We start from the raw sequence: 27,565 nt of genomic DNA, 5'->3' as shown, positions 1-27,565 counted from the left end.
CAGAGTAACACATACAAAATGATGGAGAAACTCGGCAAATCAGGCTGGATCAGAATATGGGGGGAGGGGTGTAAGTAGTTGAGTAGGAGAGGGGGATGAAATAAGAAGCTGGGAGGGAGAAGAAAGAATCGGATAGGAGAGGACTGTGGACTATGGGAGAAAGGAATGGAGGAGGGGCACCAGGGTAAAGTGAAGGGCAAGTGAGGAGAGCAGAAGGGTTAAGAGGGGAGCTAGAATGGAATGGGTAATGGAAAAAGAGAGAAGGCGTGTGTGTGTGTGTGTGTGTGTGTGTGTGTGTGTGTGTGTGTGTGTGTGTGTGTGTTGTGTGCGTGTGTGTGTGTGTGTGTGTGTGTTGCTCTGGATTTTCAACATCTGCAGAATCTATTGTGTTTATGACTGCTGTAATGAGAAGGCAGATGGGACGGAGGCCGAGTGTTCTCTTACTCCCCCCGGTACCTACGTCGGTTCATGTCCTTTCTAAGCAATGGGACATATCTTAAAAGATTGAAGAACGCAGCTGCAGACTTCGTGTTGGGGCTAAGTTTAGGGACTGGAAGAGTGCGAGCTGGAATCGATTCACGGCTCAAATTCTTTCGGTAAGACTGTATCTACAATGTCGACAAAAGTAAGCTGCTTACTGTCAAAACAGCCAGGCTGTAACTTGCACTGGTTTGCTCTAGGCTCTCCAGAGATTTTCCGAAATAAAAAGGGGATCTAACGTGCTGTCTCAAAGCTGGTGTGACAGGAGGCGGGATCAAGTGCATCCAATCGGTCAGTGAGACCTGAGAAAGGCGGGGACCGGCTGCGCATTAAATTGCTCCCGCGTCTCTGGAAAACCTCAGAACACAGATGGTTTTTTCACCTTTGCAGGTTGCTGCCTAGTTACATCCTCCAAGAAGCCATGTGTAGGAGCTGCCACTACCCCCAGCGAGCCTCCATGGTCCCCGGGCTCTCGCTGGAATATAGGGGCGACCCATTCCTGAAGAAGCAGAGGAGCATCGAGCCGGAGATCTTCACCTTCGAGACCGTCGCACCGGTCAAGAGCAGTACGTCGGTCAGTGGCCAGAGCCCGGGAAGGCGCCGAGCTGTGAAAGTCCTCTATCCGGCGCAGGTAAGTGCCCCCATCTCCCCTTACGCAAGAGGCCATTCAGCCCGTCGTGTACGTACCTCATCGTATTAGCTGTTAATGCCACGCTGCAGATAATTAAAGTGAATGGGCAATTTCTTCAGCCAGGGGTGGTATAGCTGTAGAGCGCACCGCCACAGACAAGTCCTTGGGTATATTTAAAGCGGGGTTCAATAGACTTGATTCGCAAGGGCGTCAAAAATTACGGGGGTAAAGCCCACGAATGGCGTCGAGGGGGGGTTAAAAAATCAGCCATGATAAAGTGGCGAAGCAGAGCTGGGACGAATGGCCTAATTCTGCACCCATGTCTTGTGGACCCAATGAAGGCAGATAGGTTTATTGTAGCCACGTACGGGATGCAGTGAAAAGCTTTAGTCTGCTCGCCATCCAAGCAGGTCATACCTAAATGCATTCATGCACTTGGGAATGGCACAATCTGTCTGGATGGTATGCAAAGAAGAAGAGAAGCGGAGTGCAGAAGACATTGAATGATCTTAAACCCATCTCCATCGATGAGCAATGCGCGCTGCCCTTTTAAATCGGAGCCAGCCGCTGAGTACTTCAAGCACCCGACCCCATCTTATCCGGCGAGCTCCCAAGCAGATTGTAAGCGCTAAGCAGGGGTGCATCTGCATGTCAGGATCAAAACTAAAAGAGGAGCCACTTGCAAGTTAAAGTAGATTGATTTGGACCGTTTGTATTGGCTGGGAGTGAGAGGGCGTGAAGGGGAGTCTGCAGGAGAGGATTGTCAGCCCCTCTTATTTCTGTTTGGTCACGTTGCTCCAAGACTCGCTCAGATGTGAACGGGGAAGGTCCTTCCTAGTGTCAGTCTCCGGGATTGGAGGGGGCCGAGTGGCCTAATTGTGCAGACCTTCCTCAAGCACGTTGCTCGAGGGAAAGGTGGGAGGGGTGGCAGTTTGCAGCTTGGGCCAATTCTCCATGCTACCGCCCCACCCCCTTCCCCGCCGCTGTTCGGGTTACTTACCGCTGAACCAATATCCCATTGAGGCGTGCGGATCTGATGATTGCTGTTTGTGGGAAATTTTCTGCGCGCAAACTTAGCGATTATGAGCAGAAGTCAGAACATCTTCCGTTGACTGTAAAGAGTTTTGAATTATTGCTATTGTATTTATCATGGCTCAATGTTGATCGTTTCTCTTATTTATCTGCAGGTCAGAAAGTATCTCCCACCGAAAAAGAAAGACTGGGTAAAGAGGATGTTTTTCCTGTTCCTGTCCATTGTCCTGCTCCAGGTGTACGAAGCCACGGAGGGCAACGAGGAGCTCGCTGTTGCGGCGGCACCGTTGTTGCCCACCAACAGATCCGCCCTGCTGCTGCCAAACCTGCCCATGCCGGGGGCTGGCGCCACCGCTAGCCCAGCCCTCGGGATCAGCGTGATCGCCAAGAAGCACCGTTTGCAACTCAGAGGGGAGATGGAGGGGGGAATCTTTCCAGGACTTGGGGTTTGAACGTGGGGGGCACTCCCTGCAGGACTTTGCAGACAGACAGAGGGAGTAACTGTTCAACTTCGACCACGCTGAGACTTCGTCAGTTACTAGACTACCCCCCACAGCATACGCAATCCTAGGGCAGTAAATGCCACCTAACCTGTACATTAACTATTATTTATTCATCTAATATTTTATTATGTGCTTGCTGTGCGAGCGACTTTGGTTTGATTGATGGAAATATAAAGTATTTTGGAACACAAGCTGTTCAAAACTCGCTTTGAGAACTTGTTTGTAACTTCATTCATAAAAGTTTAAACCATATTAACTGTATGTTCCGTGAACACATGGTAATAAACTATTATTGGGGAATATCTTACCTTATGGTTTTACTGATAGGCAATGAGGAACTTTTAAAATAAGCTCCATGGTAATTGCAATGTTTTGAAGCCTAATTTTGGACAGACCGGCGGCATTTTAATATCGCAAACCCGAGTAAATCTGCAGATGCTGGAAATTCAAGCAATACACATATAAAAAAAATGCTGGTGAATGCAGTAGGCTGGGCAGCATCTCTAGGAAGAGGTACAGTCGACGTTTCGGGCCGAGACCCTTTGTCGGGACTAACTGAAAGAAGAGATAGTAAGAGATTTGAAAGAGGGAAGGGGAGGGGGAGATCCGAAATGATAGGAGAAGACAGGAGGGGGAGGGATAGAGCCAAGAGCTGGACAGTTGATTGGCAAAAGGGATACGAGGCTGCAGAAGGGAGAGGATCATTGGACGGGAAGCCTGGGGAGGAAGAAATGGGGAGGAGAGCCCAGAGGATGGGCAAGGAGTTACAGTGAGAGGGACAGAGGGAGAAAAAAGAGAGAAAAAAATAATAAATAAATAAGGGTTTGGGGTACAAAGGGGAGGTGGGGCATTAATGGAAGTTAGAGAAGTCAATATTCATGCCATCAGGTTGGAGACTACCCAGACAGAATATAAGGTTTTGTTCCTCCAGACTGAGTGTGGTTTCATCTCGACAGTAGAGGAGACCATGGATAGACATATCAAAATGGGGATGGGACATGGAATTAAAATGTGTGGCCACTGGGAGATCCTGCTTTCTCTGGCAGACAGAGCATAGGTGTTCAGCGAAACATTCTCCCAGCCTGCGTCAAGTCTCGCCAATATATGGAAGGCCATTGACATTGGTACTGTAACTACTCTGTGACAGGATGGGACTCTCTCATGTTATCCCATCTGTTCATGTCGACGGTGACTGAATTTCACTCCCTTCTCACAGCAAATTATGTCGGGGTGGTTTTCATATCCTGGAACTCACTTCTCCACTGCAGGTTGGCCACTGACAGTCATGCCCTTCTCAATGCCCTCTGACATCCATACATATATAAACCATCCCAACCTTTCAATATGGTTTCAGCCTGTTACTTACTCCAAGCTATTCATTAATCTTCACAAAACCTTAAATTAGATTCTAGCCCGTATCTCACCTTGAGGGATCCAATATCTTTATATAAAAGATCTGAACCCCTGGATTATATTCCAGCCTGTAATTCACTCTTGGGGGTCCATGAATCTGTACACATAGTACTAACGTGATCACTTGAGTTGAGTACAATGGTCTCCAAAGGGGTTCCAGATGTTAGGATGGATTCCATTAAAGGAGAAAACCCATGCATGACTTTGTTTAACATGGAGAGGATGAGCACGGCCAGCAACCACATGGTCTTTGACAGATCGGAGTCAGGACCTGTGACATGGAATGCAAGACGGCTGTGGATCCTTCATTGCTGCAGCCTTCCTGCCCCTTCACCGCTGTCATCATCTTCTGCCAGCTCCATCAGTGAGGTCTTGGTTGGATTGCTCCCTGCCTGAACCTTCCCCTTTGACCTTACCGCCATGGGTGATCCTACCAGGAGCTAAGCACCAGATGGCTAATCTCCAGACAGCATCACTTTCTGGATCTCAGGAACTCACAAGCCTCTTTACCACAACAAGGTGATGATCTTTGGAGAAGATAATTCTATATATACAATGCCTGAATCTGTGGATCAGACCCCAGTGTGACTCACTCCTGGCGGTCCGTTATGCCATATTGTATCCTCTGAACCCCTGGATTAAATTCCAGCCTGTAATTCACTCTCAGGCAATTTTTTATTCCATTTATGAGATAAACCCTGGACCAATCCACACCAGTGACTCCCTGCCAGGGGTGCATTATTCTATACGTAAAAATGCCTGAACCTCTGTATTAGATCCGAGCCTGTAACTCATTCCTTGTTACTCATTAATTTATATATCAATGCCCTAAATCCTTGGATTGTATTCCAGCCTGTTCTCATTCCCAGGGATCAATTAGTTCATATATAAACCCCTGAACCCCTGTATTACATACCAGCCTGAGATCACTCCATGTATCTGCTATTCCACCAGATGCCAGCCTGCAGCACTTACACTCAGCTTCAACAAATGACGCATTGTTTATAATAGTTGTACAAAGCAGCACTTGGAGTCTTGTGTGCAGTTCTGTCACTGCACAGCAGGAAGAGATGGGGTTACAATGGAGAGAGTGTAGAACAGAGTCACGTGTATGTTAGATTGGAGGGCTTGAGTTATGAGGAGAGATTGGATGGGAGGGGGGTCTGTTTAGCCTGGGGTGTAGGACACTGAGAGATGACAGGATAAACTTATATACATTTTAGGGTAGACAGCCAGTGTCTATTTTCCATGATAACAGGAATGACTACAACTGGATGATAGGGATGACTAGAACTAGATGGCATAGGTTTAAATGAGAGAGCGCAGGGTTAAAGAGAGTCTGAGTGATAATTTTTTCACACAAAGAGCAGTGGTTACCTGGAATGAGCTGGACCTGATGGAGACAAGATCAGTAACAACATTTACCAAGTCCTTTGATGGTATTTGATGCCTGAGGTTGTTTTTTTTTGCTTGTGGGTGGTTGGTGCCGGGAAGGCACTGCTGAAGATGATGATTGAGGTTGGTACAATAGGGACATTTAGGAGACTCTTAAATAGGCAGAGGGATGAAAGAAAAACAGAGAGTTGTGGGCTATGTAAGACGGAAGGGTTAAATTGATTGTAGAGCTGTTTATATTGGACATCCCAACAATGTGGTTAAATTCTTCCTACTGTGATGTCTCTATTTTGCTTTCTCATGGTGTTGTGCGGTCCTGTTGGGATCTTTGATCTACAGCGGCATTCAAACTACGGTTCTGCATGGCTGCTCTTGGAACTCGCAGATTGGCCACGTTTTAATATGTCCGGGTTTGGCCTGAAGTCTGACAAATTATTGCCAGTGTCATGAACTGAAGTATAGTGGGAGCTGGAACATCAAAGACAGTGTGAGTGTCTGTTGGAGAAATCTGATCACTCTCTGAAAATGGCAATGGAGAGTTTGCTGCCGATTCTCAAGTCAGGGAACTCAAAATAAAAACTGATGCTTTGAACTGTGATATTGAAACAATGCCTGTATGTCTGCTCTCTCCCTGTGGAAAGAGTGATATTTGTCTGTCCCTTGTGAGTGAGGGACGGTGCCTGTGGGATGTCGAAAACATTGGAGTGAACAGTTAGTTTTTGATGTACTCTCGTGACCTTTGCTGTTGCTTGCATGGTGATTGGTGGGAATACTGATGCTTTATATTAGAATGAGGGTGGAAAGGGGTATGGCTGATGCTGCTGGTGCATGGGAGGCTGGCAGGGGGCTTTTTTCTGTCATTCACTGAGTTTTTTTTCCCCCTGTTTTGAGGATGTCTGTGGAGAGTAAGAATTTCATGTTGTCTATTGTATACATTCTCTGAAATTAAATGGAACCTTTGAACTGACAGGCCTGTTCTGTTCTTCTACAACTCAAGAACTCTAACCCATTATTCTATGTAAAACTACTCAAATTCTTCAATTAGATTCCAGCTTGTAACTCACAAATGGGTACTTTTTAGATCACAACTAAAGCATAGCAGTGACACAGGCAGTTTTCAATGCTTATGGGTCATCTACAGAAGAATTAAGGTGGAAAATAATGAACCTACTCCTGCTGTTGTACAGTATTGGAACACAAAGACAGAATATTAAAATGTTGCAGTTCTGTCCAAAGTTACGCTTCAAACATTGCAATTACCATTGAACTTACTTAAAAAGTTGCTCATTGCCTATTAGTAAAACCATAAGACAAGATATTCCCCAATAATAGTTTATTGTCATGTGTTCATAGAACATACAGTTAATACGGTTTAAACTTTTGTGAATGAAGTTACAAACAAGTTCTCAAAGCGAGACCTGAACAGATTGTGTTTCAAAATACATTATATTTCCATCAGTCAAACAAATGTTGCTTACACAGCAAGCACATAAATAAAATATTAGATAAATATATAATGTTTAATGTACAGGTTAGGTGGCATTTACTGCCCCAGAATTGCTGCGGGGTAGCCTTGCAAATGACGAATAAGTAAACGTGGTCGACGTTTAACAGTTATCTCCTCCGTCTGCAAAGTCCAACAGGGAGTGGCCCCCCACATTCAAGCCCCAAGTCCTGACAAGACCTGGAAAGGCACCTCTACCTCCCCTCGCTAGGTTGCTAGCGGCGCATCCTGGCGATCGAGCTGACACCGTGGCTCATATTATTTGGCGAGGAAAGCCCGAGTCAAACTTCCCAAGCGACTGAGGCCGGCCTCGTCTCTTCACAGGGCAAGGAAACCGGAGTTCAGGCCGTCCCCGCTCTTGACCTCACGGAGGTCCAAGACGACGCACCGCTGATCGGGAAGATCCCCGGCAGTGCCCTGGTGGAGGGACGACCCGTTCCATCCGCAGACGTGGCTGGCGCGTGGGATCCCGAGGGCCGGGCTGGTTTCAGTCCCCGTTATGGGCAGGTTTGGCAGCAGCAGGGCGGATCTGTTAGTAGGCAACAACGGAGTCACGTCGCCTGGTGACGCCGGAGCAGCGAGCTCCTCGTTGCCCTCTGTGGCTTCGTACACCTGGAGCAGGACAATGGCCAGGAACAGGAAAAACATCCTCTTTACCCAGTCCTTCTTTTCCGGTGGGAGATACTTTCTGACCTGCAGATGAATAAGAGAAACGATCAACATTGCTATTGCATTTTATCATGGCTCAACAACTCAACGCTCTTTACAGTCAACTGGGGATGTTCCGTCTTCTGCTCATAATCGCGATTGCACCAGGCAAAATTTGCGCTCAAAGTTTTACACGATCAGTAACCATCAGATCTCCCGTTTCCGTTCCCACAAACAACTCCTGAATGGGGCATTGGTTCAGGGATAAATAACCAGAGCCAGTGTGGAAGGGGGTGGGGGCGGGGGGGGGGGGGGACGGATGGAGAATGCCAGGGAGAACTGGTCCAAGCTCCAAGTTGCAAACTGCCATTCCCCTCCACCCCTATCGCCCGAATAAAGTGACTGAGGAAAGTCTGCATCCAAGTCTGTCCCCCTCACTACCAGATGCGGACACTTGGGAGAACGTTTACCGTTTATTTTGCTCTACACCCCCGCCCCTTCCCACATCGGTATTTCCTGCGAGTCTTGAAGCAGGGAATCAAATAGAAACAGGGGATGCTGACATTCCCCTCCTCCACACTCTCCCTCACTCGCAGCCGATACAAACAGCCCACATCTATTTATAACAAAATCAACCTAATCTTACAAGTGAGTTCTCTTTTAGTTTTGATCCTGACGTGCAGATGCGCGCCAGCTTAGCACCTACAATCGGCTTAGGAGCCGGTTGCTTGAAGTACTAAGCGGCTGGCTCAGTTTTAAAGGGCAGTGCACATTGGACATTGATTGAGATGGGGTTAAGATCAATTTAACATCTTCTGAGGAACTGGGCACTTACCTGCGCCGGATAGAGGACTTTAACAGCTCGACGCTTTCCCGGGCTCCGGCCACTGACCGACGCACGGTCCTTGACTGGTGCGACTGGCTGGAAAGTGAAGATCTCCGGCTCGATGCCCCTCTGCTTCTTCAGGAACGGGTCGTCCCTGTACTCCAGCGAGAGCCCGGGGACCATGGAGGCTCGCTGGGGGTAGCGGCAGCTCCTACACATGGCTTCTTGGATCTGAGGAGGGCGTAACTAGACAACAACGGGAGAAAGAGAAAAAAACATCTGTGCTCTGAGGTTTCCAGTGGACGCGGGGCAGATGTGCGCAGAAAGGAGGAGATGCAGTTGAAGGCACCGTTGATGGTGGAGGAAGGGAAGCCCCTTTCTTTGAATAAGCAGGGCATCTCTTTAGATCTGGATATAGCTTGCCTGCCATTGACATAATCACTAGAAATATTCTTATTACCTTTCTTGGACAAAGGAATGTCATTTGTCACCTTCCATTCAGCTAGTGTCACTCCTAAGGCCATTGAGGATGCAAAGATCATTTCCAAGGGTGCAGCAATCTCTTCCCTTGCTTCCTGTAATAAACTGGGGTATATACCATCTGGCCCTTGACATTTATTAGACCCATAGAAATGTACTGCACAGAAACAGGCCCTTTGGCCCATCAAGTCCGTGCCGAGACATTTAAACTGCCTACTCTCATTGACTTGCACCAGGACCTTAGCCCTCCTTACCCCTACCACTCATGTACCTGTCCAAACTTCTTTTAAACATTGAAGTCAAGCTCGCATGCACGACTTGTGCTGGCAGCTTGTTCCACCCTCTCACAATCCTCTGAGTGAAGAATGTTTTTTAATAATTTTTGTTTTCCTTTAATCTTAACCTTAATGTTTTTTTAGAAGTTCTTAATGCCGAAAAGTTCCAACATACCAATCTGTTCTATGCTGACCTCACTATTTTCCTAGTTTATTGAAATCATTAAGTGAATTTGGAAAGTTTTCGGGATATAATCTAAACTTTCATAAAAGTGAATTATTTCCTCTAAATGATTCTGCTTCTATATATGATGACGTTCTTTTTAAAGTTACGGACTCTTTTTAATATTTAGGTATTATTATCACTAAAAATCACAGAGCCCTTTATAGAGCTAATTTGATTCCTTTAGTGGATTTTATGAAACAACTATTTGGTAGATGGAGTCCACTTACACTTTCATTAGCTGGCCAAATTCATGCAGTTAAAATGATGATTTTACCAAAATTTTTATATGTATTTCAAAATATTCCTTTTTTTTAACTAAGAAGTTTTTTGATCAGGTTGATTCTATTATTTCATCTTTTGTTTGGAATAATAAAAGAAAAAGAATTGGAAAATATCATTTACGAAAATTAAAGAAGGATGGACATCTAGCTCTGCCTAATTTAAAATGTACTATTGAGCTGTTAATATATGTTATATGTGTGCTTGGTTATATTGGGCTGATAAAAATGAACGACCACCTTGGAATTGAAAGCTGTGAAACAATTTTACTTAACTTCATTTTTAGAAGCTTCTTTACCTGTACAACTGGCTAAAATTTCTAATCTAAATTTATATGCTATGATTAAGCAGTCATTACAAATTTGCTACCAGTTTCGTAATTTTTTTAATCTCAAAACATTTAACCTTCTTAGTTTAATTTATCAAAATTATTTATTTAAACTTTTTTCTTTGGAGGAATAAAGGAGTCTATTCCTTCATGGATCTGTTCCAAGAAGGCCGATTGATGTCTTTTGAGAAATTAGTAACTAAATACTCTCTCTCGTACTCACATTTCTTGCAATATCTTCAGGTCAGACATTTCTTACAAGAACATTTAAGTAATTTTCCATATATACAGGATTCTCACCTGTTAGACATTCTTTTAAAAATGAATCCTTTAGTGAAAGGTTTTATTGGGAATATTTATAATTTACTATTACAACAGTACAATTATCTTTCACTCAAGGTTAAGCAAGATTGGGAAAGATAGCTTAACATGACCTTGATAACAGAGGATTGGTTGCGAACTTTGAATTTGGTTAACTCTTCTTCGATTTGTGCCAGTCAATTTTTAATTCAATTTAAAATTGTACATCATTACTATTTGACAAAGGAGAAACAGTCTAAAATATTTCCTAATGTTGATAGTCAGTGTGATAGATGTAAAACTGAGACAGCTACATTGACACATATGTTTTGGTTGTGTTCTGTATTGAAGCAGTTTTGGAAATCTATTTTCTCTACAACTTCTAAAGCTTTAAAAATTAATTTACAACCTAATAAATTGACAGTTTTGTTTGGTATAATCCCTCAATGTATTCATGATATTTCTATATCAGCCCAACATGTAATTGCATTTGTTACATTACTGGCCAGAAGGGCTATTTTATTGAAATGGAAAGATGCCTCTGCTCCCACTTTGATACAATGGTTCTCTCAGGTGATGCTATGTCTTAGTTTGGAGAAAATCAGAAGTCGTACTTTTGATCCTCGATTTGACTTTGAGAAGAGGTGGGGCTCTTTTGCCTGCTACTATCATCTAATTTGAGTTAATTAAGAGCATTTCCTTCTGATTCTTTTTTAAATGGATTTGAATTGGCAGATTGATATTTTTCTTTTATGGAAGCTTGTATGGCATATAGCTCTGGGGTTGTGCTCCCAATGTTTTTTTTTTCATTTTTTTTGTTAGCAGGGTTTTTTTTTTGTTTTAGTTAGCAGGGGTTCTTTTTAACTTCTTACTTTTTTCCAAAAAAGAATAGTTTTAACACTTTTTTTTTCTTATTATTATTGATATACTGTTTAGCTTTGTTAATCAGTTATTTGGCAATTTAATTCCTCATTATACATATTGACATGCTGACTTGATTACTTTAATGTATTTTCGTTGATATTCAATAATAATTAAGGAAAAAGATTTAAAAATGACATGAAAATGACAGGGTCCGTCTCACTGCTGAATACTGAAGCGAAGTACACATTAAGGGTCTCCTCTACCTCCTCTGATCCCAGGCCTACTTTCTCTTTTATCCCTGGTCAGTCTTGCCCTCACTTTAATCATCCACCTGTTCTTCACATATCTGTTTGAAAGGTTGTCCCACAGGACACAATCCCTCAGTGTCCAGTGTCAGCACCGTGTGATCCTTCCCCACAGGGCAGTCCCATTGAGTGCACTAAACTACAGTACATTCTTCAGCTTGTCCTCCCACATCCTGGGATGTTCCAGTCAGTGGATACTTAAAAACCATCCCCTTAATGTGACCAACAATCTCCACTGATGTCACAGACAAATATCAAGTTCCTCTGAAAGGTTTATGCAAGCCGTTCATCAGAAAATCACAGTCACCCCTGTGTGGGAAGTGAACGGCCTATAGTCTTCCCCTCTCCTATTTTCCTTATCCTTATACAAGAAATGAAATGTAAAGGATGTTGTGGGCTTGTCTACACGCCGCAATTTTCCTTGGAAAGCCAACATGCCCTGATATGTCTGGTTACATTGAAGTTGGGCCATATGCTGAACAATAAGCCACCAGCATTCAGCATTCAGTGAAGGCAGATGGATAATTTTCAGCTGATGCAATCATCCTGTTTCTGTCATTATTTAAAAAGAGTTCACTCAATGCCTCTCTACCCCTGTCTGACTACCTGAAAGCCTTGAAGCAATATCACTTAAGGTCCTTACGAAAGATTTTGAGGATCAGCTGAAAGGACGCCAGCATACAAAGGGAGGTCAACATGAACAGCATTTCCACCGTGATAAAGTATCACCAACTCTGATGGATAGGTCATGTCACCTGGATGCCTAACTCTTGTTGCCCCAAATAGATCCTTTACTCCCAGTTGAAGAAAGCTCGGTGCCCCTGGTGGGCAAAGAAAATACTTCAAAGATAAACATCAAAATCATTCTGAAGGAATTCAACATTACATCTAAAAACTGGAAAGTTTGCATCTGGAGGAAATCTGTTCAAGATGGAGCTGCGCTGCACAAGAATGATCTCAGCTGTGCTGCAGAGAATAAACACCTGTTGCAAAAAGAGAGACTAACTAACCAAAAGACCCAACCACTATCCATAGCCCATACAGCACCAGAATATGCGGATCCTGGATTGGCCTTGGGGAGCCTTCAATAGACAACCACTTAGGAGAGTATCATACTCAACTTAAGGGATCTTTCTATCACTATCCCTCCTATAGCATGGAATAACGCATGTAGAAATTCCTTCAAAATTACTGCTGCACTGCAAGGAAAGGTATAGCTGGAGTAGAATGATATTTGGCCCATTTCCATTATTAGCGTCCAGTGACAAACTTGTACCTTGATGCCCTGGTGGGATTTCCAATGGTGCTGGAAAACTTTTCCAGACATGAAACTGGCCCCAACTGACTCCAAGGCCCTGAGGTTGTTCACAGCAATATATTTAGTAGACCGAAGAACAGCTGGAGTCACAGAGTTGTACAATCATGCAGCAGGAAACAGGTCCTTTGACACAACTATCCCATCCCAGGTGAAATTCTCTGAAGAAATAACAAGCAGGATAGACAAAGAAGAAACGGTTGATGTTATGTTCTTGCAGTTTCGGAAGGCTTCTGACAAGGTGTCAAACGTAAGGTTGCTTAACAAGCTACAAGCCCATGTTACTACAGGAAAGATTCTAACAGAGATAAAGCAGTGTAGCAAGGAGAGGGGGGATTTTCTCTGCTTCCTCCCCAGCCCAGCAGCAGCAGTGAGAGTGGGAACACATCTCTGCCAGCCGGTCAGGCTTCCCCAAAGCACAGGCAGCCAAAGGGCACAGACAAGTCCTAGCAGAGAGCTCTGTGACAACCTCCTGCCGGGCTGACGGTCTTGGGGGTGGGCAGCCTTTGCGAAAACAACTGTTGAACCCCAGATGCCCACTTCCAACACTTCAACCAAGATCCCTGCAGAGTCAACACTGTCCTCAACTTGGGAATGGAGAAGAAACAGGCCATTCGGCCTCTCGCTTCTGTTGCACCATTCAACATGATCATGGCTGACCTTTGACCTCAATACCACTTTCCTGCTCAATTCCTGTTTCCCTTGATTCGCTTCATACCCATAAATGTCCCGATCTCTTTCATCTTGAATAAGAAGTCCCAAAGATTCGCCATTCCTCTGGGTGAAGAAATGTCTGCTTCCCTAAGTCCTGCATGGGAGACGTCATATTCTGAGCTGGTGACTTGTGGTTCTAGTTACCCCAGCCAGCAGATTTCTTCGCCTCACATCCATCCTGGAAGAATGTTGCATGTTTGAGAAAGAATGTAGAGCATATCAAAATCAGAAACAGATTTAATATCACCCCATATCATGCAATTTGTTAACTTAATGGCAGAGTACAATGCAATACATGATAATATAGAACAAAAAATAAATAAGTAAATCAATGACGGTAAGTGTACATATGTGTGTTAAATAGCTAAATTAAAACATAAAAAATGTGAGTTAGTGTTTGTGGGTTCAATATCCATTCAGGAATCGGATGGCAGAAGGGAAGAAGATGTTCCTGAATCGCTGAGTGTGTGTGCCTTCGGGCTTCTGTAGTCCTTTCTGACGGTAACAATGAGAAGAGGGCATGTCTTAGATGATGGGGGTTCTTAAGAATGGATGCCACCTTACTGAGACATCTCGAAGATGTTTTCGATACTATGGAGGCTAGTACCCAAGATGGAGCTGACCAGTTTTACTTCTTACGATCCTGTGCAGTAGTCACCCTATACCAGACAGTGAAGCAGAATGCTCTCCATAGTACATCTGTACAAGTTTCCTAGGTGACAACCCAAATCTCAAATTCCTAATATACCAGTCCACTTAAGCGCCCTTGTAGAATGGACCCCACCAGCATACCACTGCAAGAATCGGTCGGTCAAACTTTCATTGTACTCCCCTTAGTACGGTTATATAATTTATGCGTAAGGGAAACCAGGCCTGCACATAATGTTGCAGGAATGATCTCACCAGAACCATGTATGATTGTAATAGAGCATCTTACAGGGTCGATCGCACTCTGGAAGGTGCAGAAACCTGGGTCTGCAGGTCTCTTGCAAGTCCACTGAGGAAGTTGAAGCCCAGTGTCTATGAATCCCTAAGTCTGCTGCAGGCTGACTTTGGCCTGCCCTGGGGTTGGAGGACTGTGTACAGTAGGTGAATGGGAGAGAGGAACAGGGCTTGTTTTGCTGTTGTTTTAGTCTCTGTGTTCTGTGCTGTTCTGCCAAGCATTGTGGGCATGTTATATTGGTGCTGGAATGCGTGGCGACATTTGCAGGCTGCCCCATCACATCATTAGGTTGTGCGGCATGTTAATGTGAACAATGCATTTCACCATGTTTCAATGCACATGTGATAAATAAATGAATCTGAACCTGATTTATTGTTACACTCAAATCCTCTTGCAACAAAGAACATCATACTGCTTGTCTTCCTAATTGGAGAACATTAACCTTTTATGATCTGTGTACAAAGGCACCCACGTCCCTCTGAACGGCAACATCTCATTACCTAAATGATAAGTAGTCCACATTGTGAATGACCTCACATTCCTTCATATGAAACTGTTCTCTACCTTTCATGTAGTCTGTCCATTGCCACCTCTCCATCTTCTCCTCATACACTGTCACCTAGCTGGATCTTGTTAGCAAACTTGGATATATTATACTTGATCTTCTCATTCTGAGTCACGGATTTAGCATCTCTAGCACTGTGCCTCAGAGCAGACCATTGGTACAGCGAGAGCTCAGGGAAACCAGCATCGGATTCCCTGTATGTGTCCACATACTTGGCGATAATAAAGGATTCTGATCCTGTCAATTTGAGAATGGCCCACTAATTTTAGCAGTCTATTTTCTTTCTGTTAACATAATGTCAATCCACACTTTCTATTCCAGAGATCATTCATGTCAACCTCCTTTGGACTCTCTCCAGTTACAGCACATCCTTCCTCAGATATGGAGCCCAAAATTGTTCACAATCACAACTTCCCCATCGTCCTCCCGGGGGAAACTGACCTCCACTCTTTCACACGAGAGGCAGCAATGCTGATAACAATACCATGGGGGAAAGTCATTCAGGTTGCCCCCGTTGTGTAGGCTGCCAGGAGGTCTCAGTCCACCAAGAGTTTGGTGGCAAAGTAGGGGATCTGTTCTTCTGTGACCTAAGGGCAGCTTCATTCAATGAATGAAGGAGGAATCATCCCTGTGTCACAAGAGAAAGATTAAAGTCCAAATTAAAAAGCTGAGACATTTTTTCTGAATTGAAGCAACAGGCTGAGGCTGGCGAGCATGCTCCGTAAATATTCCCCAGGGACAAGAAAATTCCATTAACACTTCGGAAAATGAACCATATTATTCACTGGAACTGGAGGAGAACCAACCCAGCTGTTTGCCACTGAAATGAAGGTGATCTGCCAGAACAAAGAAATATCAGGACATGGGAAAGGATCTCAGTGAAGGATGTGACTGTTCAGTACCACGTATCAGGGCCTGGCTGAAGATTTTGAAAACAGAGCTCCGCTGTACTGAGGTCCTGGGAACAAAATCAAATCCTAGCGGGGGTAAAAGGCAAGACTATATTTCCAACATTAGAGGATTAAGGAGGACAAGAGACCTACAGAGTAAATTACATGGCAGTGTTCCCTCATAGGGAGGGTCATTGGAGGGGTCTTGGCCCAAAATGACAACTGTTTATTCCGCTCCATAGATACTGCCTCATCTGCTGAGTGTCATTTCCAGTACACAAGCGTAAAGAAAAGTTAAATAATTGTTACTCTGAATTTGATGCAGCACAAATAGAACATAATAAATTAAGAAGCACAATAAATATAAATACATAAGATAGCTTATAAACATCGATTGACTATTTGTCCATGAAGTGACACTAGGTACATGAGTGTCTGTACATAAGGTGACTCTGACAGGAAATTATAAAGTAATAGTGGGGTGGGTTAGTAGGTAGAGGCCATTCAACCATGTACACATGTACTGCCAATGAAACAACATTCCTCCAGACCGAGGTGTACAACACAGTACACATACTCACACACAATACATATAGTAATATTACCACAAATAAATTAACAAATAATAACATATATTCCTGAAGATTGACCTTTACCATAAGGAGTATTTATGACACGTTAAAATGTGAATAGCATAATGCTACTGGTGATTCCTGCATGATGAGACCTGGGTGGTGGTAAGGAGTTCATTAGTTCCATGGCCTAGGGGAAGAAGCTGGTTTCTATCAGAAAAGTCCTTGTCCTAATGGTCTGGCCTGATGCTAGGGGGTCAAAGAGATTGTTGGATGGATGGGAGGGGTCCTTGACAATGCTAAAGGCACCATGTGTGCAATGCTCCTGATATAGCAGACCAGGGGAGATGATCTCAATGAAGGATCGAAAGTGCAGCACTACGTATCAGGGTCTGGCTGGAGATTTCAAAAACCTGGGTTTCACTGAGCTCCACTGTCCAGAGGTCCTGGAAACAAGATCAAATCCTTGCCCATAAGGGGCAAGACCATACTTTTAACATTAGAGGGTCAAGAAGGACAAAAGTCACACAGAGTAAATCACACAGCAGAGTTCCCTCAGAGGGAGGGTCATCAGGAGGGTCTTGGCTCAAAACGTTGACTGTTTATTCCCCTCCGTGGATGCTGCCTGGCCTGCTGATTTCCTCCAGCGTTTGGGTGTTGCCCTGGATTTCCAGCATCTCCAGAATCTTCTGTATTTATGATCGTCTCTCAGAGTCTGGACATGTCTATTGGACAACTAATTGAATCCCGATGATACTTCAGGGAGGTGCATGAGTATACACTCCAAGATCAGTAGAGCACAGGAACACAATGTTGTGCTGAACTAACTTTGCAATGAATCGCCCAACTAAACTAATCCCTTCTGACTACAAGATGTCCCCATCATTCAATTTCCAACACATCTGTGTCCCTATCTAACAATCTCTTGTACCCCACTATTGTATTTGCCTCTAGCACCATCCCTGTCAGTGCATTCCTGTCACACATCACTCGCCATGCAAAACACTTGCCCCGCACATCTGCTTTGAACTTACCCCCCTCACCTTAAATGCATGTCCTCATTTCAGCCCTGGGAAAAAAAGATAATGTCTGTCTACTCTAACTATGCCTCTCATAATTTTATGAAACTCTTTCAAATCTCCCCTCAGCCTTCATCACTTCAGAGAAAATGACCCAGTTGTCACCTTCCCTTTATAGCAGGCAGCATTCTGGTATTAAGTTTTCTACACCCTCTCCAAACGCCTCACATCCTTCCTATAATGGGTCAACCAGAACTGAATGCAATACTTCCAATCTAGCCAAACTGATGAAGGTTGTCAGCTTGAAATGTTGACTGTTCACTTCCCTCCATAGATGCTGCCTGACCTGTTGATTTCCTTCAGCATTTTGTGTGTGTTGCTGCTTGACTGAAGCTGATTTTGCACAGCCACAGTCAGAAGGAATCTCAAGCAAAGCAATTAATTTCAGCGACACAGGTCTGGACTCGATTGTAATCAGTCTGGTTACTGGGTCTGAATGTTAAGAAGACAGTATTGGACAGCTTCAAGATAGACAAAAACACACCTCACACTGTCCTATCATGTACTCCCAGAGCAGGCAGCACAGGTTAAGAATAACATTGCTGTTCAAGTGAATACAAGACTACCCTGTCAACATTTCCTCACAGGATAACCAGCACATCCATTCCAGGTACCAGTCCAAATAAACCTTCTCTCAGTTGCCTCCACATAGAATAAAGCACCCCACAAGCTGCTAGATCAGGGTCTAAATTGCTATTTAAATTGTTATTGATCGAACTTTCCTTATGCTTGCCTATATGTTTGAATAAGTGAGCTGGGTAGTCAATGCCCCAACTGTGCACTCGATAAGGTGATTCAAGGAGGAGAAACTTCATCTCTTAAAGGGATGTGAATGCTTGTAACTATCTACCAGAGGCTGTGGAAAAATGATTTTAAAGATAAGCTCTATTGTTACTGTACATTAATACATACGATGAAATGCAGCATGTTTGCATCAAATCTAATCAGCAAGGAATTTAACAACACAAAATGATGGAGGAACTCAGCAGGTCAGGCAGCATCTATGGAGATTAATATATAGTTGACATTTCGGGCCAAGACTGTTCTTCAGGACTGAAAAGGAAGGGGGAAGCAGCCAGAATAAGAAGGTGGGGAGAGGAAAAGGAGGCTAGCTGGAAGGTGAAAGGTGAAGCCGTTGTTGGGAAAAGTCAAGGACTAGGGAAGAAGGAATCTGATAGGAGAAGAGGGTGGTCCATAGGAGAAAGGGGAGGAAGAAGAGACCCAGAGGGAAATGATAGGCAGATGAGAAGAGGTAAAAGGTCAGAGATGAAGCGATGGGGGGGGGGTCATTTTTTTTACTGGAAGGAGAAATTGATATTCATGCCATCAGGTTGGAGGCTACTCAGACATAAAAATAATATGTTGCTCCTCCACCCTGAGGTGGCCGGATCTTGGCAAAAGAGGAGGCCATGGACAGACATGTTGGAACGGGAATGGGAATGGAAATTAAAATGTTTGGCCACTGGGAAGTTCTGCTTGTGGATGGTGGAGCAGAGCTGCTCAACGAAGTGATCCCTCAATTCACGATGGGTCTCTCCAACGTAGAGGCGGGTGCATTGAGAGAACCAGACACGATAGATGACCCCAGCAGATTTCTAGGTACATCCTCCAAGAAGCCATGTGTAGGGGCTGCCACTACCCCCAGCGAGCCTCCATGGTCCCCGGGCTCTCGCTGGAATATAGGGGCGACCCATTCCTGAAGAAGCAGAGGAGCATCGAGCCGGAGATCTTCACCTTCGAGACCGTCGCACCGGTCAAGAGCAGTACGTCGGTCAGTGGCCGGAGCCCGGGAAGGCGCCGAGCTGTGAAAGTCCTCTATCCGGCGCAGGTAAGTGCCTCCATCTCCCCTTACGCAAGAGGCCATTCAGCCCGTCGTGTACGTACCTCATCGTATTAGTTGTTAATGCCACGCTGCAGATAATTAAAGTGAATGGGCAATTTCTTCAGCCAGGGGTGGTATAGCTGTAGAGCTCACCGCCACAGACAATTCCTTGGGTATATTTAAAGCGGGGATCAATAGACTTGATTCGCAAGGGCGTCAAAAATTACGGGGGTAAAGCCCACGAATGGCGTCGAGGGGGGGTTAAAAAATCAGCCATGATAAAGTGGCGAAGCAGAGCTGGGACGAATGGCCTAATTCTGCACCCATGTCTTGTGGACCCAATGAAGGCAGATAGGTTTATTGTAGCCACGTACGGGATGCAGTGAAAAGCTTTAGTCTGCTCGCCATCCAAGCAGGTCATACCTAAATGCATTCATGCACTTGGGAATGGCACAATCTGTCTGGATGGTATGCAAAGAAGAAGAGAAGCGGAGTGCAGAAGACATTGAATGATCTTAAACCCATCTCCATCGATGAGCAATGCGCGCTGCCCTTTTAAATCGGAGCCAGCCGCTGAGTACTTCAAGCACCCGACCCCATCTTATCCGGCGAGCTCCCAAGCAGATTGTAAGCGCTAAGCAGGGGTGCATCTGCATGTCAGGATCAAAACTAAAAGAGGAGCCACTTGCAAGTTAAGGTAGATTGATTTGGACCGTTTGTATTGGCTGGGAGTGAGAGGGCGTGAAGGGGAGTCTGCAGGAGAGGATTGTCAGCCCCTCTTATTTCTGTTTGGTCACGTTGCTCCAAGACTCGCTCAGATGTGAACGGGGAAGGTCCTTCCTAGTGTCAGTCTCCGGGATTGGAGGGGGCCGAGTGGCCTAATTGTGCAGACCTTCCTCAAGCACGTTGCTCGAGGGAAAGGTGGGAGGGGTGGCAGTTTGCAGCTTGGGCCAATTCTCCATGCTACCGCCCCACCCCCTTCCCCGCCGCTGTTCGGGTTACTTACCGCTGAACCAATATCCCATTGAGGCGTGCGGATCTGATGATTGCTGTTTGTGGGAAATTTTCTGCGCGCAAACTTAGCGATTATGAGCAGAAGTCAGAACATCTTCCGTTGACTGTAAAGAGTTTTGAATTATTGCTATTGTATTTATCATGGCTCAATGTTGATCGTTTCTCTTATTTATCTGCAGGTCAGAAAGTATCTCCCACCGAAAAAGAAAGACTGGGTAAAGAGGATGTTTTTCCTGTTCCTGTCCATTGTCCTGCTCCAGGTGTACGAAGCCACGGAGGGCAACGAGGAGCTCGCTGTTGCGGCGGCACCGTTGTTGCCCACCAACAGATCCGCCCTGCTGCTGCCAAACCTGCCCATGCCGGGGGCTGGCGCCACCGCTAGCCCAGCCCTCGGGATCAGCGTGATCGCCAAGAAGCACCGTTTGCAACTCAGAGGGGAGATGGAGGGGGGAATCTTTCCAGGACTTGGGGTTTGAACGTGGGGGGCACTCCCTGCAGGACTTTGCAGACAGACAGAGGGAGTAACTGTTCAACTTCGACCACGCTGAGACTTCGTCAGTTACTAGACTACCCCCCACAGCATACGCAATCCTAGGGCAGTAAATGCCACCTAACCTGTACATTAACTATTATTTATTCATCTAATATTTTATTATGTGCTTGCTGTGCGAGCGACTTTGGTTTGATTGATGGAAATATAAAGTATTTTGGAACACAAGCTGTTCAAAACTCGCTTTGAGAACTTGTTTGTAACTTCATTCATAAAAGTTTAAACCATATTAACTGTATGTTCCGTGAACACATGGTAATAAACTATTATTGGGGAATATCTTACCTTATGGTTTTACTGATAGGCAATGAGGAACTTTTAAAATAAGCTCCATGGTAATTGCAATGTTTTGAAGCCTAATTTTGGACAGACCGGCGGCATTTTAATATCGCAAACCCGAGTAAATCTGCAGATGCTGGAAATTCAAGCAATACACATATAAAAAAAATGCTGGTGAATGCAGTAGGCTGGGCAGCATCTCTAGGAAGAGGTACAGTCGACGTTTCGGGCCGAGACCCTTTGTCGGGACTAACTGAAAGAAGAGATAGTAAGAGATTTGAAAGAGGGAAGGGGAGGGGGAGATCCGAAATGATAGGAGAAGACAGGAGGGGGAGGGATAGAGCCAAGAGCTGGACAGTTGATTGGCAAAAGGGATACGAGGCTGCAGAAGGGAGAGGATCATTGGACGGGAAGCCTGGGGAGGAAGAAATGGGGAGGAGAGCCCAGAGGATGGGCAAGGAGTTACAGTGAGAGGGACAGAGGGAGAAAAAAGAGAGAAAAAAATAATAAATAAATAAGGGTTTGGGGTACAAAGGGGAGGTGGGGCATTAATGGAAGTTAGAGAAGTCAATATTCATGCCATCAGGTTGGAGACTACCCAGACAGAATATAAGGTTTTGTTCCTCCAGACTGAGTGTGGTTTCATCTCGACAGTAGAGGAGACCATGGATAGACATATCAAAATGGGGATGGGACATGGAATTAAAATGTGTGGCCACTGGGAGATCCTGCTTTCTCTGGCAGACAGAGCATAGGTGTTCAGCGAAACATTCTCCCAGCCTGCGTCAAGTCTCGCCAATATATGGAAGGCCATTGACATTGGTACTGTAACTACTCTGTGACAGGATGGGACTCTCTCATGTTATCCCATCTGTTCATGTCGACGGTGACTGAATTTCACTCCCTTCTCACAGCAAATTATGTCGGGGTGGTTTTCATATCCTGGAACTCACTTCTCCACTGCAGGTTGGCCACTGACAGTCATGCCCTTCTCAATGCCCTCTGACATCCATACATATATAAACCATCCCAACCTTTCAATATGGTTTCAGCCTGTTACTTACTCCAAGCTATTCATTAATCTTCACAAAACCTTAAATTAGATTCTAGCCCGTATCTCACCTTGAGGGATCCAATATCTTTATATAAAAGATCTGAACCCCTGGATTATATTCCAGCCTGTAATTCACTCTTGGGGGTCCATGAATCTGTACACATAGTACTAACGTGATCACTTGAGTTGAGTACAATGGTCTCCAAAGGGGTTCCAGATGTTAGGATGGATTCCATTAAAGGAGAAAACCCATGCATGACTTTGTTTAACATGGAGAGGATGAGCACGGCCAGCAACCACATGGTCTTTGACAGATCGGAGTCAGGACCTGTGACATGGAATGCAAGACGGCTGTGGATCCTTCATTGCTGCAGCCTTCCTGCCCCTTCACCGCTGTCATCATCTTCTGCCAGCTCCATCAGTGAGGTCTTGGTTGGATTGCTCCCTGCCTGAACCTTCCCCTTTGACCTTACCGCCATGGGTGATCCTACCAGGAGCTAAGCACCAGATGGCTAATCTCCAGACAGCATCACTTTCTGGATCTCAGGAACTCACAAGCCTCTTTACCACAACAAGGTGATGATCTTTGGAGAAGATAATTCTATATATACAATGCCTGAATCTGTGGATCAGACCCCAGTGTGACTCACTCCTGGCGGTCCGTTATGCCATATTGTATCCTCTGAACCCCTGGATTAAATTCCAGCCTGTAATTCACTCTCAGGCAATTTTTTATTCCATTTATGAGATAAACCCTGGACCAATCCACACCAGTGACTCCCTGCCAGGGGTGCATTATTCTATACGTAAAAATGCCTGAACCTCTGTATTAGATCCGAGCCTGTAACTCATTCCTTGTTACTCATTAATTTATATATCAATGCCCTAAATCCTTGGATTGTATTCCAGCCTGTTCTCATTCCCAGGGATCAATTAGTTCATATATAAACCCCTGAACCCCTGTATTACATACCAGCTTGAGATCACTCCATGTATCTGCTATTCCACCAGATGCCAGCCTGCAGCACTTACACTCAGCTTCAACAAATGACGCATTGTTTATAATAGTTGTACAAAGCAGCACTTGGAGTCTTGTGTGCAGTTCTGTCACTGCACAGCAGGAAGAGATGGGGTTACAATGGAGAGAGTGTAGAACAGAGTCACGTGTATGTTAGATTGGAGGGCTTGAGTTATGAGGAGAGATTGGATGGGAGGGGGGTCTGTTTAGCCTGGGGTGTAGGACACTGAGAGATGACAGGATAAACTTATATACATTTTAAGGTAGACAGCCAGTGTCTATTTTCCATGATAACAGGAATGACTACAACTGGATGATAGGGATGACTAGAACTAGATGGCATAGGTTTAAATGAGAGAGCGCAGGGTTAAAGAGAGTCTGAGTGATAATTTTTTCACACAAAGAGCAGTGGTTACCTGGAATGAGCTGGACCTGATGGAGACAAGATCAGTAACAACATTTACCAAGTCCTTTGATGGTATTTGATGCCTGAGGTTGTTTTTTTTTTGCTTGTGGGTGGTTGGTGCCGGGAAGGCACTGCTGAAGATGATGATTGAGGTTGGTACAATAGGGACATTTAGGAGACTCTTAAATAGGCAGAGGGATGAAAGAAAAACAGAGAGTTGTGGGCTATGTAAGACAGAAGGGTTAAATTGATTGTAGAGCTGTTTATATTGGACATCCCAACAATGTGGTTAAATTCTTCCTACTGTGATGTCTCTATTTTGCTTTCTCATGGTGTTGTGCGGTCCTGTTGGGATCTTTGATCTACAGCGGCATTCAAACTACGGTTCTGCATGGCTGCTCTTGGAACTCGCAGATTGGCCACGTTTTAATATGTCCGGGTTTGGCCTGAAGTCTGACAAATTATTGCCAGTGTCATGAACTGAAGTATAGTGGGAGCTGGAACATCAAAGACAGTGTGAGTGTCTGTTGGAGAAATCTGATCACTCTCTGAAAATGGCAATGGAGAGTTTGCTGCCGATTCTCAAGTCAGGGAACTCAAAATAAAAACTGATGCTTTGAACTGTGATATTGAAACAATGCCTGTATGTCTGCTCTCTCCCTGTGGAAAGAGTGATATTTGTCTGTCCCTTGTGAGTGAGGGACGGTGCCTGTGGGATGTCGAAAACATTGGAGTGAACAGTTAGTTTTTGATGTACTCTCGTGACCTTTGCTGTTGCTTGCATGGTGATTGGTGGGAATACTGATGCTTTATATTAGAATGAGGGTGGAAAGGGGTATGGCTGATGCTGCTGGTGCATGGGAGGCTGGCAGGGGGCTTTTTTCTGTCATTCACTGAGTTTTTTTTCCCCCTGTTTTGAGGATGTCTGTGGAGAGTAAGAATTTCATGTTGTCTATTGTATACATTCTCTGAAATTAAATGGAACCTTTGAACTGACAGGCCTGTTCTGTTCTTCTACAACTCAAGAACTCTAACCCATTATTCTATGTAAAACTACTCAAATTCTTCAATTAGATTCCAGCTTGTAACTCACAAATGGGTACTTTTTAGATCACAACTAAAGCATAGCAGTGACACAGGCAGTTTTCAATGCTTATGGGTCATCTACAGAAGAATTAAGGTGGAAAATAATGAACCTACTCCTGCTGTTGTACAGTATTGGAACACAAAGACAGAATATTAAAATGTTGCAGTTCTGTCCAAAGTTACGCTTCAAACATTGCAATTACCATTGAACTTACTTAAAAAGTTGCTCATTGCCTATTAGTAAAACCATAAGACAAGATATTCCCCAATAATAGTTTATTGTCATGTGTTCATAGAACATACAGTTAATACGGTTTAAACTTTTGTGAATGAAGTTACAAACAAGTTCTCAAAGCGAGACCTGAACAGATTGTGTTTCAAAATACATTATATTTCCATCAGTCAAACAAATGTTGCTTACACAGCAAGCACATAAATAAAATATTAGATAAATATATAATGTTTAATGTACAGGTTAGGTGGCATTTACTGCCCCAGAATTGCTGCGGGGTAGCCTTGCAAATGACGAATAAGTAAACGTGGTCGACGTTTAACAGTTATCTCCTCCGTCTGCAAAGTCCAACAGGGAGTGGCCCCCCACATTCAAGCCCCAAGTCCTGACAAGACCTGGAAAGGCACCTCTACCTCCCCTCGCTAGGTTGCTAGCGGCGCATCCTGGCGATCGAGCTGACACCGTGGCTCATATTATTTGGCGAGGAAAGCCCGAGTCAAACTTCCCAAGCGACTGAGGCCGGCCTCGTCTCTTCACAGGGCAAGGAAACCGGAGTTCAGGCCGTCCCCGCTCTTGACCTCACGGAGGTCCAAGACGACGCACCGCTGATCGGGAAGATCCCCGGCAGTGCCCTGGTGGAGGGACGACCCGTTCCATCCGCAGACGTGGCTGGCGCGTGGGATCCCGAGGGCCGGGCTGGTTTCAGTCCCCGTTATGGGCAGGTTTGGCAGCAGCAGGGCGGATCTGTTAGTAGGCAACAACGGAGTCACGTCGCCTGGTGACGCCGGAGCAGCGAGCTCCTCGTTGCCCTCTGTGGCTTCGTACACCTGGAGCAGGACAATGGCCAGGAACAGGAAAAACATCCTCTTTACCCAGTCCTTCTTTTCCGGTGGGAGATACTTTCTGACCTGCAGATGAATAAGAGAAACGATCAACATTGCTATTGCATTTTATCATGGCTCAACAACTCAACGCTCTTTACAGTCAACTGGGGATGTTCCGTCTTCTGCTCATAATCGCGATTGCACCAGGCAAAATTTGCGCTCAAAGTTTTACACGATCAGTAACCATCAGATCTCCCGTTTCCGTTCCCACAAACAACTCCTGAATGGGGCATTGGTTCAGGGATAAATAACCAGAGCCAGTGTGGAAGGGGGTGGGGGCGGGGGGGGGGGGGGACGGATGGAGAATGCCAGGGAGAACTGGTCCAAGCTCCAAGTTGCAAACTGCCATTCCCCTCCACCCCTATCGCCCGAATAAAGTGACTGAGGAAAGTCTGCATCCAAGTCTGTCCCCCTCACTACCAGATGCGGACACTTGGGAGAACGTTTACCGTTTATTTTGCTCTACACCCCCGCCCCTTCCCACATCGGTATTTCCTGCGAGTCTTGAAGCAGGGAATCAAATAGAAACAGGGGATGCTGACATTCCCCTCCTCCACTCTCTCCCTCACTCGCAGCCGATACAAACAGCCCACATCTATTTATAACAAAATCAACCTAATCTTACAAGTGAGTTCTCTTTTAGTTTTGATCCTGACGTGCAGATGCGCGCCAGCTTAGCACCTACAATCGGCTTAGGAGCCGGTTGCTTGAAGTACTAAGCGGCTGGCTCAGTTTTAAAGGGCAGTGCACATTGGACATTGATTGAGATGGGGTTAAGATCAATTTAACATCTTCTGAGGAGCTGGGCACTTACCTGCGCCGGATAGAGGACTTTAACAGCTCGACGCTTTCCCGGGCTCCGGCCACTGACCGACGCACGGTCCTTGACTGGTGCGACTGGCTGGAAAGTGAAGATCTCCGGCTCGATGCCCCTCTGCTTCTTCAGGAATGGGTCGTCCCTGTACTCCAGCGAGAGCCCGGGGACCATGGAGGCTCGCTGGGGGTAGCGGCAGCCCCTACACATGGCTTCTTGGATCTGAGGAGGGCGTAACTAGACAACAACGGGAGAAAGAGAAAAAAACATCTGTGCTCTGAGGTTTCCAGTGGACGCGGGGCAATTTATCGCCTAGCCGTTCCCCGCCTTTTTCAGCTCTCGCTGTCCGATTGGGTGCCTTTGATGGAGCTGTCCCGCCTCCTGTCACATCAGCTTTGAGACAGCATGTTATTTTCCATACTTCGTTTCGGGGAATAAGCTCTGGAAATAAGCCTAGGAAATGTCAGAGCAAGTTACAGCCTGAATGTTTTAGCATTAAGCAGCTTACTTTGGTTGTCGTTGTAGACAGCCATAAAGCAGGAACTCAAGCCGTGACCTGATTGAAACACAAAGTCTGCAGCTGCGATTCTCAAGTATTTCTAATGAAGTAGCTCGTTGCTTAAAAAGACCATAAAACATTTTTGGTGGGGAGGGCAGTAAGTGGACACTCGGCCTCAGCCCCATCTGCCCTCTCATTACAACAGTCATAGATTCTGCAGATGCTGAAAATCCTGAGCAACAAACAGAAAATGCCTGAGAAGACGCCTGATCTAATTTTCACCTCCTGTTTGTCAAGGCTTTACCTATTCTTGCCTTAAGCTATGTAATAACCCTTTGAC

General features: G+C 45.1%; 4 protein-coding genes across 4 annotated transcripts; 2 read left to right on the top strand and 2 right to left on the bottom strand.

Annotated features, from left to right (window-relative positions):
• The first annotated feature begins 831 nt into the window (after positions 1-831).
• On the top strand, positions 832-2,938 carry LOC140197409 (radiation-inducible immediate-early gene IEX-1-like). Its single transcript, XM_072257366.1, has 2 exons — positions 832-1,111; positions 2,299-2,938. The coding sequence occupies exons 1-2, from the start codon at positions 902-904 to the stop codon at positions 2,593-2,595; spliced, it is 507 nt and encodes a 168-aa protein (XP_072113467.1). The 5' UTR covers positions 832-901; the 3' UTR covers positions 2,596-2,938.
• Positions 2,939-6,780: 3,842 nt separating this feature from the next.
• LOC140197408 (radiation-inducible immediate-early gene IEX-1-like) lies at positions 6,781-8,651 on the bottom strand. The gene is made up of 2 exons (XM_072257365.1): positions 8,442-8,651; positions 6,781-7,651 (listed from the first exon to the last, which is right to left on the bottom strand). Exons 1-2 carry the CDS (start codon positions 8,649-8,651, stop codon positions 7,277-7,279), a joined length of 585 nt encoding a protein of 194 aa, XP_072113466.1. The 3' UTR covers positions 6,781-7,276.
• Positions 8,652-19,185: 10,534 nt separating this feature from the next.
• Positions 19,186-21,222, top strand: LOC140197407 (radiation-inducible immediate-early gene IEX-1-like). Its single transcript, XM_072257364.1, has 2 exons — positions 19,186-19,395; positions 20,583-21,222. The coding sequence occupies exons 1-2, from the start codon at positions 19,186-19,188 to the stop codon at positions 20,877-20,879; spliced, it is 507 nt and encodes a 168-aa protein (XP_072113465.1). The 3' UTR covers positions 20,880-21,222.
• Positions 21,223-25,065: 3,843 nt separating this feature from the next.
• LOC140197406 (radiation-inducible immediate-early gene IEX-1-like) lies at positions 25,066-26,989 on the bottom strand. Its single transcript, XM_072257363.1, has 2 exons — positions 26,727-26,989; positions 25,066-25,936 (listed from the first exon to the last, which is right to left on the bottom strand). Exons 1-2 carry the CDS (start codon positions 26,934-26,936, stop codon positions 25,562-25,564), a joined length of 585 nt encoding a protein of 194 aa, XP_072113464.1. The 5' UTR covers positions 26,937-26,989; the 3' UTR covers positions 25,066-25,561.
• Positions 26,990-27,565: the final 576 nt, after the last annotated feature.

The sequence above is a fragment of the Mobula birostris genome, chromosome 5, assembly GCF_030028105.1.
Source record: "Mobula birostris isolate sMobBir1 chromosome 5, sMobBir1.hap1, whole genome shotgun sequence".
In the NCBI taxonomy this organism is placed as follows: domain Eukaryota; kingdom Metazoa; phylum Chordata; class Chondrichthyes; order Myliobatiformes; family Myliobatidae; genus Mobula; species Mobula birostris.
This window is presented reverse-complemented; position numbering and strand designations above follow the sequence as displayed.

Excerpts from the sequence above, each read along its gene's own strand:
- LOC140197406 (XM_072257363.1), bottom strand. The coding sequence starts at position 26,936 with ATGTGTAGGGGCTGCCGCTACCCCCAGCGAGCCTCCATGGTCCCCGGG. Across the intron at positions 25,937-26,726 it reads AAGTCCTCTATCCGGCGCAG|GTCAGAAAGTATCTCCCACC; the intron begins GTAAGTGCCCAG and ends ATTCATCTGCAG.
- LOC140197409 (XM_072257366.1), top strand. The coding sequence starts at position 902 with ATGTGTAGGAGCTGCCACTACCCCCAGCGAGCCTCCATGGTCCCCGGG. Across the intron at positions 1,112-2,298 it reads AAGTCCTCTATCCGGCGCAG|GTCAGAAAGTATCTCCCACC; the intron begins GTAAGTGCCCCC and ends ATTTATCTGCAG.
- LOC140197407 (XM_072257364.1), top strand. The coding sequence starts at position 19,186 with ATGTGTAGGGGCTGCCACTACCCCCAGCGAGCCTCCATGGTCCCCGGG. Across the intron at positions 19,396-20,582 it reads AAGTCCTCTATCCGGCGCAG|GTCAGAAAGTATCTCCCACC; the intron begins GTAAGTGCCTCC and ends ATTTATCTGCAG.
- LOC140197408 (XM_072257365.1), bottom strand. The coding sequence starts at position 8,651 with ATGTGTAGGAGCTGCCGCTACCCCCAGCGAGCCTCCATGGTCCCCGGG. Across the intron at positions 7,652-8,441 it reads AAGTCCTCTATCCGGCGCAG|GTCAGAAAGTATCTCCCACC; the intron begins GTAAGTGCCCAG and ends ATTCATCTGCAG.